General features: G+C 35.6%; 1 protein-coding gene across 2 annotated transcripts in view; it reads left to right on the forward strand.

Annotated features, from left to right (window-relative positions):
* TOGARAM1 (TOG array regulator of axonemal microtubules 1) overlaps nt 1-17296 on the forward strand; it is an 81979-nt gene extending 64683 nt beyond the window's left edge. For both annotated transcript variants that reach the window (XM_013055780.2, XM_013055791.2), the window contains 6 exons: nt 834-960; nt 2322-2440; nt 9004-9193; nt 10599-10818; nt 14148-14234; nt 15316-17296. In XM_013055780.2, the coding sequence (XP_012911234.2) occupies nt 834-960; nt 2322-2440; nt 9004-9193; nt 10599-10818; nt 14148-14234; nt 15316-15569 (997 nt within the window). In that variant the 3' untranslated portion in view covers nt 15570-17296. The remainder of the gene's footprint in view (nt 1-833; nt 961-2321; nt 2441-9003; nt 9194-10598; nt 10819-14147; nt 14235-15315) is intronic.
* The last annotated feature ends 3500 nt before the right edge of the window (nt 17297-20796 follow it).

Below are 20796 nucleotides of genomic sequence, written 5' to 3' on the forward strand. Positions count from 1 at the left end.
ATCCTAAAAAGAGTTATTTCTTTTAAAAAGAATTAATTTTGAACTTACATACTACCATTAAAAAAATATAATTTGGAGAGCATTACACATTCATTATATATCATCCATGATTTTCAACTGACTTTGGGTATGTTTTAGGTAGCAGAGAATAGGTTTTCAAAGAATGGGAACCAGGTAAGTTTTGGCAGGGGGAAAAAAAGAGCGAGGGTAAGAAATATAGGAAATACAAAACCTAGGGAAGGTTGACTTAGGTCAGAACACCTCTCAGCAGCAACCTCTTGCCCAGTGAGCAAGGAGCCCAGGATAAAGAGAGACTTCTCCTAACTCAAGTTCTGCCAAATACCAGCCTTGATATGGACCCAAGGGTGTCTGAAAAACAAAACTCAAACATTTGGTTCTCCGAAAAGAGATTTGAAGATTTGAAGCTATGTCTTTTTTTAAAGTGAGGGCAAGGAGAATGCTATACTCCAATTCAGATAGTATAACTACATTTCAGTGACTTGTTTAAAATAGGAATGACAGGGGTGCCTGGGTGGCCCAGTAGGTTAAAGCCTCTGTCTTCGGCTCAGGTCATGATCCCAGGGTCCTGGGATGGAGCCCTGCATTGGGCTATCTGCTCAGCGGGGAGCCTGTCTCTCTCCCTCTGCCTGCCTCTCTGCCTACTTGTGATCTGTCAAATAAATAAATAAAATCTTTAAAAAAAAAAAAAAGGGAATGACAATCTTGATATTGACAGTTTTTTTTTCTATTGAAAAAAAATATTGCATCTAAGGATAGAAACTGAGTTTGTTAAGGTATATATAATTATTTGTATGTTTCTCAAATGTCTATAGGTACTATGGTCGAAAGATGCTTTTCCTAATGATGTGTCATCCCAACTTTGATAAAATGCTTGAAAAGTATATCCCATCCAAAGATTTGCCATATATTAAGGAATCTGTTAAGAGCTTACGGCAAAAGGTATGTGGATAAAGTTTAATTTGTAAACATCTTTAAAAGTAAGGTACCAGGAAACTAAAGGTAGAAGTAATTGCTTCTTTGATTATTTCTCTGTTAACCCTTTAGTATATAGCTACAGTAGCGTTTCAACAACTGCAGTTGTACAAATTGCAGTAGATATTCATAGTGTCAGTAAGAGTTTATTGAACAGAAGTTTGATATTTGGTAGAATATAATGAGGTTTATTGGAGTTACAAGACTTGGATTTGATTCAAGACTTGGGTTTGAGAATTAGCCAACTAAATAGTGTTAGGTACATCACTTAATTTCTTTAACCTGAGTTTTTTGTTATTATAGGGTAAGGTTAGTGATGTTCGTCATGCTTGGTCCCTGCTTTATTTACCTTGCCTATTCCACTGTTAGAGTTCCTATCACACTGCAGAACATTGATTGGGAGGTCTTATTTAATCCTGAGAGATAATGGGGATTCAGACATGTCTGAAATAAGTGATTGAGGAAATACTAAGTAAAATAAAATGCGGAAAGTGTCTTATAAAAAATAATCCACTTACATTTTTTTAAAAATATGTTTAATAATGTAGAATTTTTCTATGGTAATTTATGTTACTCCTCACTGCTAATATTAGTTAAAGGATTCGTTTATGAAAGGACAGTTTTATACATTTTAGAGCATTTTTTTCTGCTTATTCTTTTTTTAAGATTTTATTTGTCAGAGAGAGAGTGCGAGCAAGCACATGCAGGGGGAATGGCAGGCAAAGGGAGAAGCAGGCTCTCTGCTGAGCAAGGAGCATGATTCAGGACTTGATCCCAGGACCCTGGGATCACAATCCGAACCGAAGACAGATGCTTAACATACTGAGCCACCCAGCCGTCCCTTTTTCTGCTCATTGATCTTAAAGATTTTAGCTTAATTCATATAGAAATAATTAAAATGACCATGCAAAGAATTATCTTTCTGAACTGAGCAGGTTGTATTTGAGAGTCATTTCAAGTACAAGTATTTTTAAATAGTTCTTCTCTAAGTGCTTATTCTTACCCTAGTTTTGCATAGGAATTCATTATTTATGTAATGTGTTCATATTTTCTCTATAGATTTTAAGGTTTAAGAAGCATAGTTATAAAATATAGCATATTAATTCTTAAAAATTTAAACAGTTTTACTTGGCCAATATCATTTCCTATTAGTTGATCATAAATTTGGTTAATTTACTACTAATTAGAAGGTATTTTATGTATTGATACCCTTTAAAGCATCAGCATAGCTGATTATTAAGATGTGTTCACTTATACATGGTATAAATTATTTCACTTAACTGGTTTTAAGACTTGTATTACACTGCCTTTCTTTATATTACTTAAAGGGCTTAGGAGAGATACCACTAGATACTCCTTCAGCAAAAGGAAGACGATCTCATACTGGCACTGTTGGAAATGCAAGGTCATCATCTGTTTCTAGAGATGCTTTCGATTCAGCTGAAAGGTAGGATCATTTGATAGTCCACATCATTAGAGAAATTACTCCCTAGAGATAGTAGTTTCATTTGGATGTTTTTATGAACTGTCCCAGGGGTATTTGTCAAAACTTAATGGAGTTTTAAAAGTTGGTAAGTACTTAGAAAGTGTGAGGTAATTATATTTAATAAGGCAGTTATATATTCATAGCAACTGGCTTTGACATGCACTAAACGTTATTAAATCTTCAGTGTTGTTGAACTTGTCAGTATTAGGCCTGTGTTGGACAACTCTGATTAATTTTGTTTTCATTTATGTCCTTACTTTTCCCCCTTGATTATAAAAGTAATATATAATTATGGTTCATGAAAAAAAAAAACAACTTTAGGAAATCCAAACATTAAAAGAATTAACTGATCACCCATACTAGCATTAACCAGAAAAAGACTACTCTTAAATTTATTAGAAATATAATTATGTATATAATTATGTAACCTGCTTACACTATTTAACATGTAATAGATTGATTATATAATTTTTAAAAATATATATATTTTTAGGGGGGTCTGGGTAGCTCAGTTGGTTAAGCGTCTGCCTTCTGCTCAGGTCATGATCCCAGGGTTCTGGGATCAAGCCCCGCTTAGGGCTTCTCTCTTTCTGTCTGCCCGCTGCTTGCCCTGCTTGTGCTCTCTCTCTCTGCTAAATAAATAAATGAATATCTTTAAAAAAAAAAAAAAGTGGTTGAATTTCATTCTTTTACATATTATTGTCGTTTTTCCAATTCTGATAGTGAAGACACCATCTTTTTTCTATGGGATATTCTTTCCTGCTTTGTCAAAGATTAGTTGACCATATAGTTGTGGGTTCATTTCTGGTCTGTTACGTTCCATTGATCTGTCAGTTTTTGTGCCAGTACCATACTGTTTTGATCACTACAACTTTGTAATATAACATGAAGTCCAGAATCATGATGCTTCCAGCTTTGCTTTTCTTTTTCAAGGTTGCTTTGGCTATTCAGGGTCTTCTGTGGTTCCATACAAATTGTAGAGTTGTTCTAGCTCTATGATAAATGCTGTTGGTATTTTGATAGGATTTGCATTAAATGTGTAAAGTGCTTTGGGTTGTATAGAAATGTTAACAATCTTAGTTCTTCTAATCCATGAGTATGGAATGCTTTTCCATTTCTTTGTGTCATCTTTAATTTATTTCTTAGGTGTTTTATAGATTTTAGAGTATAGATCTTTTACCTCTTTGGTTAGGTTTATTCCTAGATATCTCATGGGTTTTGGTATAATTATAAATAGGATTGTTTTCTTTTCTTTTCTTTTTTTTTAAGACGTTATTTATTTATTTGACAGACAGAGATCTCAAGTAGGCAGAGAGGCAGGCAGAGAGAGAGGAGGAAGCAGGCTCCCTGCTGAGCTGAGAGCCTGATGTGTGGCTGGATCCCAGGATCCTGAGATCATGACCTGAGCCAAAGGCAGAGGCTTTAACCCACTGAGCCACCCAGACCCCCCGGGATTGTTTTCTTAATTTCTCTTTCTGCTGTGCATTATTGGTATATAGAAATGCAACAGATTTCTGTAGGTTGATTTTGTATCTTGCATCTTTACTGAATTCATCTTCTTGTGGATTTTTTGGGGTTTTCTATATAAAGTATCATGTCATCTGCAAATAGTGAAAGTCTGACTTCTTCCTTGCTGATTTTTTGTTGTTGTCATCCTTTAAGATTTTTATTAATTTACTTATTTGATAGAGCGAGAGACAGCGAGAGCAGGAACACAAGCAGGGGGAACGGGAGATGGAGAAGTAGACTTTCCAGCCGAGCAGGGAGCCTGATGTGGGGCTCAATCCCAGGATCCTGAGCTGAAGGGAGACACTTAATGACTGAGCCACCCAGGTGCCCCTTCCTTGCTTATTTGGATCCCTTTTTTTTGTTATTGTTGTCTGATTGCTGAGGCTAGGATTTCCAGTACCAAGCTAAGTAACAGTAGTGAGCGTGGGTATCCCTGTCTTGTTCCTGACCATGGAGGAAAAAGCTCTCATCCCCTTGAGGATGATTTTAGCTGTGAGTTCTTCATGTATGGCCTTTGTTATGACGAGGTACCTTCCTATAAGCCTACTTTCTTGAGGGTTTTTATCATAAATGGATGCTGTACTTTGTCAAATGCCTTTTCTGCATCTATTGAAAGGTTCATATGGTTTTTATCCTTTATTTTATTAATATCATGTTGATTGATTTGTGAATATTGAATCATCCTTGCAGCCTAGGAATAAATCCCACTTGATCATGGTGAATGATTCTTTTAATGTACTGTTGGTTTCAATTTGCTAGTATTTTGTTGAAAAATTTCACATCTGTGTTCATGAGAAATATTGACATATAGTTCTCTTATTTTACTGGAGATTTTGTCTGGTTTTGGAATCAAGATAATGCTGGTCTCATAATGAATTTGGAAGTTTTCCTTCCTTTTCTATTTTATGAAACAGTTTGAGAAGAATAGGTATTCAATCTTCTTTAAATGTTCAGTAGAATTCCCTTGGGAAGCCATTTGGCTCAGAACTTTTGTATCTTGAGGGATTTTTTTTTTTTTTTTTTTTTTTTAAGATTTTATTTATTTACTTGACAGAGAGAGATCACAAGTAGGCAGAGAGGCAGGCAGAGAGAGAGGAGGAAGTAGGCACCCTGCTGAGCAGAGAGCCCAATGTGGGACTCGATCCCAGGACTCTGAGATCATGACCTGAGCCGAAGGCAGCGGCTTAACCCACTGAGCCACCCAGGCGCCCCTCTTGAGGGATTTTTGATTACTGATCCAATTTCCTTGCTGGTTATGGGTCTGTTCAAATTTTCTATTTCTTCCTGTGTCAGTTTTGGTAGTTTAAATGTTTCTAGGAATGCGTCCATTTCTTATAGATTGCTTAAATTGTTGGCATATAATATTCTCTTTTAATTGTTTGTGTTTCTGGGGTACCTGGGTGGCTCAGTGGGCTAAGCCTCTGCCTTTAGCTCAGGTCATGATCTCAGGGTCCTGGGATTGAGCCCCGCATTGGCTCTGTTCAGTGGGGAATCTGCTTCTCCCTCTCCCTCTACCCTTCCACCCTGCTTATGCTTGCGCTCTCTCTCTCTCAAATAAATAAAATGTATTTTTTAAAAATAGCATTTTGTATTTCTTTGGTGTTGGTTGTGATCTATCCTCTTTCATTCATGATTTTATTTATTTGGATCCTTTTTTTTTGATAAGTCTGGCTAGGGGTTTATCAATTTTACTAATTTTTTTCTGAGAACCACTGCCACCTTTCATTGATAAGTTCTGTTGTTCCCTTTTTAGTTTCTATGTCATTTATTTCTGCTCTAATCTTTATTATTTGCCTTCTGCTAGCTTTAGGCTTTGTTGTTCTTTTTGTGGCTCCTTTATGTATAAGATTAGATTGTTTATTTGAGATTCTTCTTGCTTCTTGAGGAAGGCCTATATACTTCCTCCTTATGACCTCTTTTGCTGCATCCAGACGGTTTTGGACCATTGTATTTTCATTTTCCTTTGTTTGCATGTATTTTTCTTATTTCTTCTTTGATTTCCTGGTGACCCATTCATTGTTTAGTAGCATGTTGTTTAATCTCCATGTATTTGTGCTCTTTCCAAATTTTTTCTTTTGGGTGACTATGGTAGGAAAATATGCATGGTATGATCTAAATCTACTTATACTTGTTTGGGCCTGATTTATGACCAAGTATGTGATCTATTTTGGAGAATGTCCCATGTGTACTTAAATGTATATCCTGCTTTAGGATGAAATGTTCTGAATATATGTGTTAAGTCATTCTGGCCCAGTGTGGCATTCAAAGCCATTGTTTCCTTGTTTATTTTCTGTTTAGGTGATTTATTCATTGTTGTAAGTGGGATGTTAAAGTCTCCTACTATTATTGTATTATTATCAATGAGTTCCTTTATATTTGTTATTGTTTTATATATTTGGGTACTCTCTATGTGTGGGGCATAAATATTTACAGTTGTTAGATCTTTTTGGATAGCTCCCTTCATTATGATACAGTTCCCTTCTTCATCTCTTGTTACAGTCTTCAGTTGAAAATCTAGCTTGTTTGACCTAAGTACTGCTACTCCAGCTTTCTTTTGATGTCCATTGGCATTATAAATGTTTCTCTGTCCCCTTACTTTCAATCTGCAGGTGTCTTTTTGTCTAAAATGACCCTTTTGTCCTGCCTTCTTTTGAACTGATTGATTGAGGGGTGTGTGTGTGTATATGTGGTGTGTATGTCTATTTTCTGTCATACACCCTAAGGTATATTCATTGTTACTTAGCTATTAAATCCATTTTGTTTAAATAACAGAAAAGCCATCTTTAAACACAAGTTGCAGTAATTAGGTGGTTTCTCGAGGTATTCTTTTTACTCTTTTCATTTATTCACCTTTTATGTATCATACACTTCTCAGTTTAAATATAAATTTAATCTTCTATTTTTCCCATTGTATAGAATTAATCATTTCACAAATTAACCTCAGATCAATTTATTTAAGCAAATTAAAAATAATGAATAAATACATCTAATTAAGATCTGTGTTCTAGCTCACCATTCTATATCTGCTTTTAGGATGATTCTGAGTAATTCTTTAATCAGTGCTCTTAAGACAACCTCAGTGCCATTTTTAATACTGGTAATTAGAGAGATGGTAACTGGCAACACATACTATTGTCCTTATGACCTGTCAATTTGGTGGTGCATGGGTGGCTCAGTTGGTTAAGCATGTGCCTTTGGCTCAGGTCATGATATCAAGGTCTTGGGATCGAGCCCCACGTGGGGTTCCCTGCTCAGCAGGGAACCTACTTCTCCCTCTCCCTCTGCCTCTCCCTTCTGCTTGTGTTCTCTGTCTCTCTCTCTCAAATACATAAATGAAAATCTTAAAAAAAAAAAAATCTGTTAATTTGCATGACACCTTAGTTTCAAAGGGATCATTCATCTGCTACATTGCATCACCCCTTTATAGCATTAAAAAAGAAGATGCTAGTAATAGTAAGCCATTGAAATAGTAAGTCCTGCTAGTGTCAAGATTCTAGTTTTCTCATGCAAATTCACATGGATATTTTGAGTTAATACAGCAGATCTGAGAATTCTGTTTTTCAGAGGTCAAACTGACAAGATGAGCCCTTGGTTGGCATCTGGGAACTAGGATTTAAGGAAGATTACCACTGTTCCTTAACTGATGAGAGTAGTTTACTGTACCACAATTGTTTGGGCAAACAATGTGGTTTATGCTAAAGACCTGCTTTCCTTCTGGCAGCCTAGAAGTTTAGCATATCCTAGGCAGAGGACAAATCATGCCAACTCCCAGTAAAAACCCTGAGCATTGAGGGGTGCTTGGGTGGCTCAGTTGGTTAAGTATCTGACTCTTGCTTCTGTCTCAGGTCAGGATCTCATGATTGTGGATCGAGCCCCATGTAAGGCTCTGCACTCAGTGTGGAATCTGCTTCAGAGTCTCTCTCCCTCTCCCTACTGCCTGCTCTCTCTCTCTCTCTCTCAAATGAATAAATAATATACTTTAAAAAAAAATAGGGGCACCTGGGTGGCTCAGTGGGTTAAAGCCTCTGCCTTTGGCTCATGATTCCAGGGTTCTGGAATCGAGCTCTGCTCAGCAGGGAGCTTGCTTCCTCCTCTCTCTCTCTCTCTCTCTCTCTGCCTGCCTCTCTGCCTACTTGTGATCTCTGTCTGTCAAATAAATAAATAAAATCTTAAAAAAAAATTAAGCCTGAGCATTGAGTCTCTAATAAGGTTCATTGGTAGACAACATTTCACATGTGTTGTCATGAATTGTTACTGGAGTAATTAAATTTGTTACTGTGTTAGGGCAACTGGGTGGCTTCCATTGGGTGTCATCCCAGGGTCCTGGGATACAGCCCTTCATTGGGCTCCCTGCTCAGAGGGAAGCCTGCTTCTCTCTCTCCCACTCCCACTGCTTATGTTCCCTCTCTCTCTATGTCTCTCTCTGTGAAATAAAATCTTAAAAAAAAAAAGAAACTGTCCTGTGTGAACTGGGAAAGGACTCTTGGAAGCTTGTATCTAGTTTTGACAATACTTTGACACCTGCACTTTTTCCCTTTGCTGATTTTGCTTTGTCTACTTATGTAATAAATCTTAGCTCTGAGTAAAACTGTGTGCTAAATCCTGTGAGTCCTCCTAGCAAATCAACAATCTCAGGGGAGATTTTAATTTTTTTTAAAAGATTTTATTTATTTATTTGATAGAGATCACAAGTAGGCAGAGAGGCAGGCAGAGAAAGAGAGAGAGAGGAAGGGAAGCAGGCTCCCTGTTGAGCAGAGAGCACAATCCAGGGCTCCATCCCAGGACTCTGGGATCATGACCTGAGGTGAAGACAGAGGCTTTAACCCACGGAGCCACCCAGGCGCCCCTCTCAGGGGAGATTTTAGGCACCACCCCCCCCACACGCCTACGCAGGTATTATGGCGATCACTTTGAGAATTTTTGAAAAATAAATGTGTAATAAGAACTATTTATTATGTTTGTGTTTCTTATAGGAAATTAATAATGAAATTAAATTTACCTTTCTTTGACTTTAGAGAAGTAACTGAAATTCGTGACATCACCAGAAAATCAATTCCCCGTAATTCCTTAGAAAGTGCTGAATACATTAAAGTCATAACCAGTTTATTAAATGCAAAAGACTTCCGTGATCGCATTAATGGGATTAAGCAGCTTTTATCAGATACTGAAAACAATCAAGAGCTTGTTGTTGGAAACATTGTGAAGGTAATGAACTGTCAAAATTAATTTTCATATTCAATATGTAGCTAACAGCTCATTAGTGTAAGAAATTACCCTAAATCTTACACCTTACATATATTATTTTAAAATGTTAAACTTAGTGAAAAGTATGGATTGCTTAGATTGTGCTCTGTTAAAAGCATTCGAGAACAAAATAATTTGGAAAAAATAGAAAAATAGCTGCTTATTTTTCTGAATTCTCCCAGAATTCAGTAACTTCTTTGGTATTTTGGTAACTTCTTTGATTTTTGGTAACTTCTCTGAAGCTCTGTATTCTCAGAGCCTGTGGAACCTGACATTCAGTGAATATATGTTCAGCAAATCAATAAATATTTTAAGAACTGGGGCATTTAAGAGCTCTGATGCTACTTAAGAATAGATATTAAAATTTTTATATGTAGATTACAAATCTTGTATATACTAATTTACATACCAACCCTTAGGAAGATAACAAGCAATAGAAAAAGAGATTGTAACAAATTGAGCATAGAGGATTTATGCTTCTTCAGAGTTCAGTTAATTACTAAATTCCATTTTAAATTTGTATTTATGGGCAATAAACTTGGCCAATATACCATAACTACCCTTAATTCCAGTAGTGCTGTCACTTAATTTTGAATAAAAATAAATGTCTTGGGAAGACTATTCTTACATGAAAAATTGTATGTATATGTATTAACTTTCATAGTTTTTATATGAGAGATGTGTATGTATGTGTGTGTATATGTGTGTATGTGTATGTGTGTGTGTGTGTGTATTGGCCTCACAGATATATATATATATATCTTAACCTCACTGAATAGCTCTTCACTCACCTGATGTGACTAAAGATTTATCATTCCCTTACTGTATATTAAGCTTATGAAAGTTAAGAATTCTAAAGAGTAAGGAATAACCGGGTTAAGAGGTAATAATAAAAATTTAACTCTGAAATTGCATATAAAATTTTCATAAGACAAACTGAAACTAAATCAGATCTCTACAGTAAAACTTACATGTCTAATTCCGTTATCAGTAGTGATAAAAATAGAAACTTTTCTTGAGTTCTTAGAGTTACCTAAGCTAACCTGTACCTTCCAAAAAAGAGCATCTTTATCCTATATACAGTAAGCCAGTCATCTTCTTAGTAAGCTGGATTTCTCAACCTTAATTTATTAGTATGTCTTTTGGGTGATCTTTGAGGATTTGTCTTTTTGCTCTAAGAAATTTTGAGACTTAGATTTAACATCGAAGTTTTTATAAAATTCCTATTATCTAAGTTCAGATTAAATAAAATGTTGTGTGTATGTTTTTAAACAATATTATTAATAGGAAAAATACTACAGAATGCCAAAAAGAATTTAAATAGCTATATTATTTTACTTTAAATAATTCACTAATTTACTTTCAGATCTTTGATGCTTTTAAATCTCGACTTCATGATTCTAATAGTAAAGTAAATCTGGTGGCTCTGGAAACAATGCACAAAATGATTCCTTTGCTTAGAGACAACTTATCGCCTATAATCAACATGCTAATTCCAGCAATAGTAGATAACAATTTGAATTCTAAGAATCCAGGCATTTATGCTGCTGCCACAAATGTTGTTCAGGCACTGAGTCAGCACGTAGGTAAGAAATCTTTACTTTGGCACTCAAATTATTTTGGCTTAACTTTTGTACGTTCTGATTCTACACATTGTGTTTTTTTTTTTTTTTAAATAATGAAATCATAGTCAATATTTGTCATTTATTTTTTTTTATTTTTTTTTATTTTTTAAAAGATTTTATTTATTTATTCGACAGAGAGAGATCACAAGTAGACAGAGAGGCAGGCAGAGAGTGAGCAGAGAGCCTGATGCGGGACTCGATCCCAGGACCCTGAGATCATGACCTGAGCCGAAGGCAGTGGCTCAACCCACTGAGCCACCCAGATGCCCCAATATTTGTCATTTAATGTGATATTCTCAGTAGTATTTCAAATTATTTTTAGAGATTAAATACTGTCCCATTCAATTGGCTTTATCTTCCCTTATTTTTTACTTTTCAGTTCTTTTTTTCTACCTCATTCTCACATCTGATGCAAAATTAACTTAAAATGGATCTTAGATTTAAATGTAAAACTTAGGGGCGCCTGGGTGGCTCAGTGGTTTAAAGCCTCTGCCTTCGGTTCAGGTCATGGTCTCAGGGTCCTGGGATCAAGCCCCGAATCAGGCTCTCTGCTTAGCAGGGAGCCTGCTTCTTCCTCTCTCTCTACCTACTTGTGATCTCTGTCTGTCAAATAAATAAATAAAATATTTTTAAAATAAATAAATAAATAAATGTAAAACTTAACTGTAAAACTTTTAAGGATAACGTAAGTAGAAATCCTTAGGACCTGAGGGCTTGGTGAAGAATTGTTATCATGACACTAAAAGCATGGTTCATAAAAGTCAATAAGTTAGACTTCATCAAAATTAAAAACATTTGCTCCTCAGAAGACTCTGTTGAGTACATAAAGTGACATACTACAGATTGGAAGAAAGCATTTGCAAACCACATATATGAGGAAGAACTCAGAGTATATAAAGAACTCTCAAAACTGAACATTATGGGCACCTGGGTGGCTTAGTGGGTTAAAGCCTCTGCCTTTAACTCAGGTCATGATCTCAGGGTCCTGGGATCAAGCCCCACATCGGGCTCTCTGCTCAGCAGGGAGCCTGCTTCCTCCTCTCTCTCTCTGCCTGCCTCTCTACCTACTTGTGATCTCTGTCTGTCAAAAAAAAAAAACAAAAACAAAACCTGAACATTAAACATTAAACAGTTCAGTTAGAAAATGGACAAAGGACATGGAGAAACATTTCACTGAAGAGAATATATGGATGGCAGATAAACACATGAAAAGCTGTTCAACATCCCTAGTCATTATGGAAATGTAATAATTCAAGTTAAGACCATGATCACTATACAAATATGTTAGTCTGTAGGGGCTGCTACAACAAACTACTACAGACTGGTTGGCATGAAAACATTTATTTCTCAGAGTTCTGGAGACCAGAAAGTTCAAGGTTGAGGTGTCAACAGATTTGGTGTCTGGTGAGGGCCCACTTTCTGGTTCCTAGATGGCCCCATCATCTGTTTGTGTTGCCACATGATAGAAGGGGCAGAGGAGTTTTCTGGGGCATCTTTTGTAAGAGAGCACTAATCCCATTCATAATGGCTCTACCTTCATGACCTGATCACCTTCCAAAGGCCTCACCTTCAAATGTCATAACAATGGGGATTGGGTTTCAACATATGAATTTTGGAAGAAACAAGCATTCAGTTTATAGCAAGTATTAGGACAGCTAAGATTTAAAAGAATGACAAGATTTCAGAGAAACTGAATCTTTGCTACTTTGCTGGTGAAAATGTTAATAAAATGGTGTAGCCACTGTAGAAAATAGTTTGGCGGGTGCCTGGGTGGCTCAGTGGGTTAAGCTGCTGCCTTCAGCTCAGGTCATGATCTCAGGGTCCTGGGATCGAGTCCCGCATCGGGCTCTCTGCTCAGCGGAGAGCCTGCTTCCCTTCCTCTCTCTCTCTGCCTGCCTCTCTGCCTACTTGTGATCTCTCTCTGTCAAATAAATAAATAAAATCTTACAAAAAAAAAAAAGAAAATAGTTTGGCAATTTCTTAGAAAAACTAAACTATGCTTATCATATAACCCATCCATCCTTAGGCATTTATTCCAGAGAAATGAAAACTCATTTCCATCTAAAAACCTGTATACTGTTGTTTATAACTGCTTTATTTGCAATAGCCAAAAACTGCAGATAACCTAAATGTAATTTACTGGGTTAATAGTGAAAAAATTTGTGATAACATTCATACGGTAGAATACTACTTAGTAATAAAATAGTATTATGGATACACACAACACAATGCTCAGTGAAAGAAGTGAAAGAAGATTCCAGTCCCTAAAAAGGTTAAAATTGGGACGCCCTGGCTCATAGACTGCCTTCGGCTCAGGTCATGATCCCGGATTCCCCATATGTATCCCGGGGCCCTCCTTCGGTCTCTCTCTGCTTCTCTCTCTGACCTTCTCCTCGCTCATGTTCTCTCTCTCACTGTCTCTCTCTCAAATGAATAAATAAAATATTTTAAAAAAAAAAAAAAATAAAAATGATAAAATTTATGGAGATGGAAAACAGGTTAGTGGTTATCAGCATTTAGGGGCAGCTAGGGAGGAGGAGCTAGATGAGACTAGGGAGATCTTTGTGGTGAGAGAATAGTTCTATATGTTAATTGCAGTGATCATTAAAAATCTACACATATGATAAAATGACATAGAATTGTACACAGGTAGGGGCACCTGGCTGGCTTAGTCAATAGAGTGCGTGACTTTTGATCTCAGGGTCATGAGTTCAAGCCCCACATTGGGTGTAGAGCTTATAAAAAAAAAAACCTCCAAAAATCAACAATTAGGTGAATGATGCAGATTAGAACTATGCATATGTATAAATGTCAGATTCTGTATTTTGATGTATACTATAATTATTCAAGGTATAACTTTTAGTGAAAGGTACATAGGACCTTTGTAACATCCTGTGAATCTATAATTATTATAGAATTAAAACTTTGAAAAAAATTTAAAAAATGCAAAAAAAACCCAACAATTTTTATTTTCTGTTCTTTGTTTGTTTTTGATAAATCTGTATTTTATTTTTTGGAATAAGATGCCTGGGAGATGGGCAATTCTTTTGCTTTTTTATACCATATGATAGCTCTTTTAATATTTGGTATTTTTATTTCTTATTTGCTATAAGACTATTATCCTATTAAGGTTTTATAGATAATGTTAAGTGTAGTGATTACATAGATTTAAAAAAATCTTTTTAACACATTTGCATTCATTTGCATGAAAATATTTTCCTTTCAGTTCTATGTACTGGAAAATAAAATCCCATAATTATTTATATGTCTTTAATATTGTTTTTGTTTAGACAATTACTTACTTCTACAGCCATTTTGCACAAAAGCTCAGTTTTTAAATGGAAAAGCAAAACAAGATATGACTGAAAAGCTTGCTGGTAAGTATTTTTTAATTTCTATTTCTAAAGAAATATTTTAGGGGTACCTGGGTGGCTCAGTGGGTTAAGCCTCTGCCTTTGGCTCAGGTCATAGTCTCAGGGTCCTAGACTCGAACCCTGGCATTGGGCACTCTGCTCGGCAGGGAGCCTGCTTCCCCCTCTCTCTCTCTGCCTACTTGTGATCTCTGTCAAATAAATAAATAAAATCCTTAAAAAAAATGAACACTCTAAAGAAATATTTTATTACCTTAGGGTAAACTGATAGGCATTTCAATTTAATTTGGGGTTAACTACCAAATTCAATATCGTTACGCACAATGTAGAAATAAATTGTAGAAATAAATAATCATCCCTATGAGAACCTTTTAAGACTTTTATCCTTTTTTTATCCAGTAAGTATTTAGTCTTCCTGTCAGTAGAAATAATAGAGGAAAAAAATAAAAAGACATTAAAGTCAATTTGGTGCAGTTGGAAAATTATTTTGAATTACGTATTTGATAAAAGGTCAGTGATTTTAAAATGTATGTTTTTATTTAACTACATTTGGAAAACATTGAGATGAATTTTGGGTTTAATTCCTATGTTTACTCCTTTTACCTGAACTAAGTTGTCATATATGGAATTCTAATACTTTAAGATTCTTTGGGAGGAAAGTTTCTGACCTTACTTTTCTTTAAAATCCTGACATTTGGGGCACCTGGGTGGCTCGGTGGGTTAAAGCCTCTGCCTCCAGCTCAGGTCATGATTCCAGGGTCCTAGGATCGAGCCCTGCATCAGGCTCTTGGCTCGGCAGGGAACCTGCTTCCCCTCCTCTCTCTGCTTGCGTCTCTGCCTACTTGTGATCTCTGTCTGTCAAATAAATAAATAGATAAAACCTTTTAAGAAAATTTTTTAAAATTAAAAAAATTAAAATAAAATACTTTGTTAAAAAACAAACAAATAAATAAATAAATAAAAGCCTGGCATTTTAGGACAAATGGCATAGGGGAAAAGCTTAGTATATTTTGTATGCTTTTTAATTAGCTAAACTTGAATTTATTTTTTTTGAAAACCTCACTATTTACTGATTTTTATGTTTCAGATATTGTTATGGAACTTTATCAAAGGAAGCCCCATGCCACAGAACAGAAAGTATTGGTTGTTTTATGGCATCTCTTAGGGAACATGACAAATAGTGGCTCTTTGCCTGGAGCTGGAGGAAATATACGAACAGCCACAGCTAAGTTATCAAAAGCACTTTTTGCACAAATGGGTCAGAATCTGTTAAATCAGGCTGCATCTCAACCACCACATATCAAAAAGAGTTTAGAAGAATTGCTCGATATGACAATATGAAATGAATTATGAATATTTGATGAAATATAGTATGATGAAGAAAATTGTTTACATGATGACAAATGGAACTTTTTTAAAGTAACAATTTCAGTGCCTGCACTTCTCATCTGGTAAATTAAGTCAATGGCTATTTGTATTTGCAGCCAATGAGTACACGTCTGCCCTATCTGAACCCTGCCACTTGCACTCATCTCACAAAAACCTAAAATGATTAATATAACCTAATATTCATGAAATCTGAGGTACATGGAATGAATCCAAGTATATTATTTTTGAGGAAGGTCCTGCTCATTTGCACTATTCTATAGAAACCACAATTCATTGCCCTATATGTACAATTAGATTTGTAATTAAAAATATACTTTTTATTATGTAATCATGTTCTACTATGTCTCATTACTCAGCCTTATTTTATAAAATGAAAGAAAAGTCATTGAACTATGTTATAACAAATTAACTTATGTGTGCTATTTGTGAAAAACATGTATTTCTGAAATCAGTCTGCTAATATGATTGTGCAGTATTAGCTTGCTTTTGCTGCTGTGTCAATGTGATATATTTGCCTACCATTTGGGTTAAATCATTTACATAATTTGAAATTCAACAAGTTTTAATGAAGCATGATAACCAAAGTTTTAGAAAACGCTTAAAACATTCTAAATGCACGTTAAAGAAAACGTGTTGAATGTAACTTCCCTATTTTTGTGTGCAAACACTAAATTTTATTTCTATATATCCCAACATTTATAAAGGTGTTATTTTGCTGCCCAGTTGTGTAATTCTCAAAAATAGTGCCAGGTCTTCTATAGCTTTTCTCAGAATTCTTGGGCTATAAGTACTGTATGCATCATAAAAAGAAAAGGAATGTTATAAAAATAAAAAATTTATTTCTGTAGATGTGTGAGAGGTGTCCTATTTTTCCACCTTCCAAATATCTTAAAATAAAATATATATATAATATTGGCCTATCGCTTTCACTTGGTATACTTGATATAATATTGACCTATCTCTATTGACCTAACTATAGACCTGGGTTATAGTTCTACCTTTAGAGGAAATTAGCCATGTGATCTTGGGCAAGTCACTTGCCGGCTCTGGGTCTCAGTGTTCCCATCTCTAAACTATGAGGGCTGGACTAGGTGATTTTTAAAGTTCTGCCTTGTTCTAAACATCTATAATTCTGTGCCTTGTTTACTCGATGATCACTTTATTACAGTTGTGAACTATCCTCATTCTTTTTCATTTGTTGTGTCACTTACCAGTTTTCTGATGTATATGGCTTCATTTTAAATTGTGATTCTTTGTATTACTCCATGACTGCTGAGGAATAAAAGGGGTTTTATAATTTGAAGCTAAGCTGAATGGAAAGTGAAGACTTTGTTACTTTTTCTGTTTGTAGGTACTGTAACATATATTCATAGTTACATACATGCTTTATCTGTTCTTCCAAGTGTATTTTATTATGTTTCTATAGTTTAGGTCTGAAATTAAGGACCAAAAAGTGAATGTTATTGGCTTTGTAAGCTACAGACAGATAGTGGCATATTCTTTGGGGTTTTTTTGGTTTTGGTTTTTTTTTTTTTTTACTCTTTAAGAATGTAAAATACGTTCTTAGCTCAGATCAAACAAAAACAGACCTCTCGAATAGTTTGTCAGCACCTGATTTATACACTTTTGACCTTGGTTGTATATCTGAAATCATCATTAAATTTTGCTTTAACCCTTAATGACGTGCATCATTGAAAGAATGGTTATAGATTCCAAGTTTTATTAATTTTGACCCCTGTCCTTGTGTCATTGCAAATGTGCCTACTAAATTTGCATTAATTGTTGAGTATATGGAAGGTAAATTTTAAATTTCAAAGGTAGAAGACCATTATTTTTATGTACAAGTTTAATTATCCTTTTTTAAAAAATGTATATACTATGATTTTGCATTGAAAAAGTACAGTAAAGGAGCATGTGAGTGGCTCAGTTGGTTAAGCCTCTGCCTTTGCCTCAGGTCATGATCCACGGTCCTGGGATTGAGCCCTGCATCAGGCTCCCTGCTCAGTGGGGAGTCTGCTTCTCCCTCTCCCTCTTATGCTCTCTTTCTCTCTCTGAAATAAGTAAATAAAATCTTTTATTTTATTTTATTTTTTTAAGATTTTATTTGTTTATTTGCCATAGAGAGAGATCACAAGTAGGCAGAGAGAGAGGGAGAAGCAGGCTCCCTGCTGAGCAGAGAGCCCCATGTGGGGCTCGATCCCAGGACCCTGGGACCATGACCTGAGCCAAAGACAGAGGCTTAACTCACTGAGCCACCCAGGTGCCCCATAAAATCTTTAAAAAATAAAAAATACAGTAGATATAATCACTACTTTTAATGTGAGAATTTTATGTAATCTAGGTGCTTTTATTATAAAAAAAAAAATACTTGTTATAAACAGAGTCCCAAGCCTTAAAGATTTCCTCCATTTTAGTAACTTAATGATATTGAGCACTCAGAATTCTAAGACTCTGTTATCAAGGATTGATAAACCCAGAAGTCAACAAAGAATTGGAGAGTGATCACTGAATGAAATAATGAAGGGAGGGATGCCTGGATGGTTCAGTCTGCAAAGTGTCTGCCTTTGGCTTGGGTCCTGATCCTGGGGTCCTGGGATTGAGCCCCACATCAGCTCCTGGCTCAGTGGGGAGCCTGCTTCTTGCTCTGCCTGCCACTCCCTTTGCTTGTGCTCTGTCTCTCAAATAAATAAGTAAAATCTTAAAACAAAACAAAACAAAAAACTAAAGGAGCTGAAAGCCTAAATAAATTGAAATGAAGGGTTTTTTGTTTTTTGTTTTTTTTTTGGAATGAAGAATTTTTACAAGCAGTAATAATTATAAAAGTTTACCCCCACCTGCAGAGCAACTAAAAAATTAAAAAATTTAAATGGCATATTAACCCAATGGAATCCATGTCATATTGTCATTAAAAATATTAAATAATCGGGCGACTGGGTGGCTCAGTAGGTTAAGCCGCTGCCTTCGGCTCAGGTCATGATCTCAGAGTCCTGGGATCAAGTCCCACATCAGGCTCTTTGCTCAGCAAGGAGCCTGCTTCACCCTTTCTCTCTACCTGCCTCTCTACCTACCTGTGATCTCTCTCTGTCAAATTAATAAATAAAATCTTTAAAAAAAATATTAAATAATCACAGGGCAATATCATATTGTGTTAAAGGAAAAAAGCCTGACTACAAAATAAATACAATGTCTCTATCTCATATATAAGCGTACAGAAAATAGAACTGGAATTATATACACGAACATATTAAACTGTAGTAAACTGTGAGTAAAGAAGGTAATTTTTTTTTAGTGTACTGTTAAGCAGTTTCTATTTTTTCAGAAATGAGCAACATGTATTATTTATGTGATAAAATTTAAATTATAATAAGTTGAAAGTCTGAAGGGAATTTGAAGATAAAAATAATGTGAAGAGAAAACAATGGCAAAAAAAGGATAGTAGTGAATATTAGTATTAAGGGAGGTAGAAATAACTAAAAGGGAGATGACAAAGGGAAGCGAAATATTGTAAAGAGCTTAAGACTTTGATTGGAAAGCATGGATTTGGAACCCAGTTTTTTTATTACTTATCAAAACTTATGTAATTCTGGGTTATTGTGGGATCCAAATTTAAAATGAGATCATGTATAAGAAAACATTTATAAACCTCAAATTTTCTACAAAGATGACTTATTCCCAGGAGCAAATGAAAAAAGATGAGCACAAACCCTATAGAAATCTTTAGTGCTAGGATAAATTAAGATTACTTATTTCATTGCAGTTAGTGGGTTGAAAATATCAAAGGCAAAATCAATTAAGTACTATATTATCATTAATGATTTGTGGTTTCTTAATGCATACTGTAAAAGAGAACCTAAACTCTTAATTCACAATTAAATGCCTCTCTGGGCAGAACAATGGATGACCATAGACTTAAAAAGCATTAAAGTAATTTACAGATTTAGCAAAGTAGTCAAAAAATACATGCAGGGCAGCACCCGGGTGGTTCAGTGGGTTAAAGCCTCTGCCTTCAGCTCAGGTCATGATCCCAGAGTTCTGGGATGAGGTCCTGCATCGGACTCTCTGCTTGGCAGGGAGCCTGCTTCCCTCTGTCTCTCTCTGTGCCTGCCTCTCCGCCTACTTATGATCTCTGTCTGTTGACTTGGTTAAGCGTCCAACTCTTGGTTTTGGCTCAGGTTATAATTTCAGGGTAGTGAGATCAAGCCTTACATCTGACTAACTAGCTCAGCATAGTCTGCTTGAGAGTCTCTTCCCTCTGCCCCTCTCCCATTCATGCATGTGCTCTCTCTCTAAATAAATAAATAAAAATCTTTAAAAAAAAATACATGCCATGAGACAGAATTATGTACAATGGTCTGGTGGTACCAAATTCTGGCCAGTCTTGAAGTACTTTTTTTTTTTTTTTTTTTAATCACTATGCCTGGAATAGTACCTACCCTGGATGCTAAATAAATATAATACTTGAATAAGATGGTGAATCATATATAAGTTTGAAATTTATTCTGGAGACAGAAAGCAGTGGGTTTTTTTGTTTGTTTGTTTGTTTGTTTTTAAAAGATTTTATTTATTTGACAGAGATTACAAGTAGGCAGAGAGGTAGTCAGAGAGAAGAGGAAGCAGGCTCCCTGCTGAGCAGATAATCTGATGTAGGGCTTGATCCCGGGACCCTGGGATTATGACCCAAGCCGAAGGCAGAGGCTTTAACCCACTGAGCCACCCAGGCGCCCCAGAAAGCAGTGTTTTTTAAAGGTAGAAGTTATGTTTAAAAAAATAACCAGTAGCAGAGGATTAGTTGGAGCCAAGAAAGGGTGTGGGCAAGGAAGTCAATCTGAAGCACTAATCCAAAGGGGCAAATGGATTTCATCAAATGTTCCAGTGTAATGAGTTGATAGTATCTGCTTGTGTTGAAAAAGATTGTAAAATTATGTTAAGTTTCAATAGGAAAGAATTTAGTGATCCACCCAGAGACCAGAGCCAGACTTCAGATAGTAAAGGTCTAAACCTTATAGTAGAAGCAGTGAGAACTGAAAATGGATTTAAAAGCTATTGATAGGATTGACTGAATTGATGACACAGATTTGGAGGATAGGGGAGTCAAAAATTAATGAAGTTTGTAACAGTGGTGAGTATCTCTAGAGGATCTGCCTTTTTATTTAGGAAAAGAGGCCATTTTTGTCTACTT

Source organism: Mustela putorius, unplaced genomic scaffold (assembly GCF_011764305.1).
Source record: "Mustela putorius furo isolate JIRA1106 unplaced genomic scaffold, ASM1176430v1.1 tig00000129_pilon_pilon_pilon, whole genome shotgun sequence".
In the NCBI taxonomy this organism is placed as follows: Eukaryota; Metazoa; Chordata; class Mammalia; order Carnivora; family Mustelidae; genus Mustela; species Mustela putorius.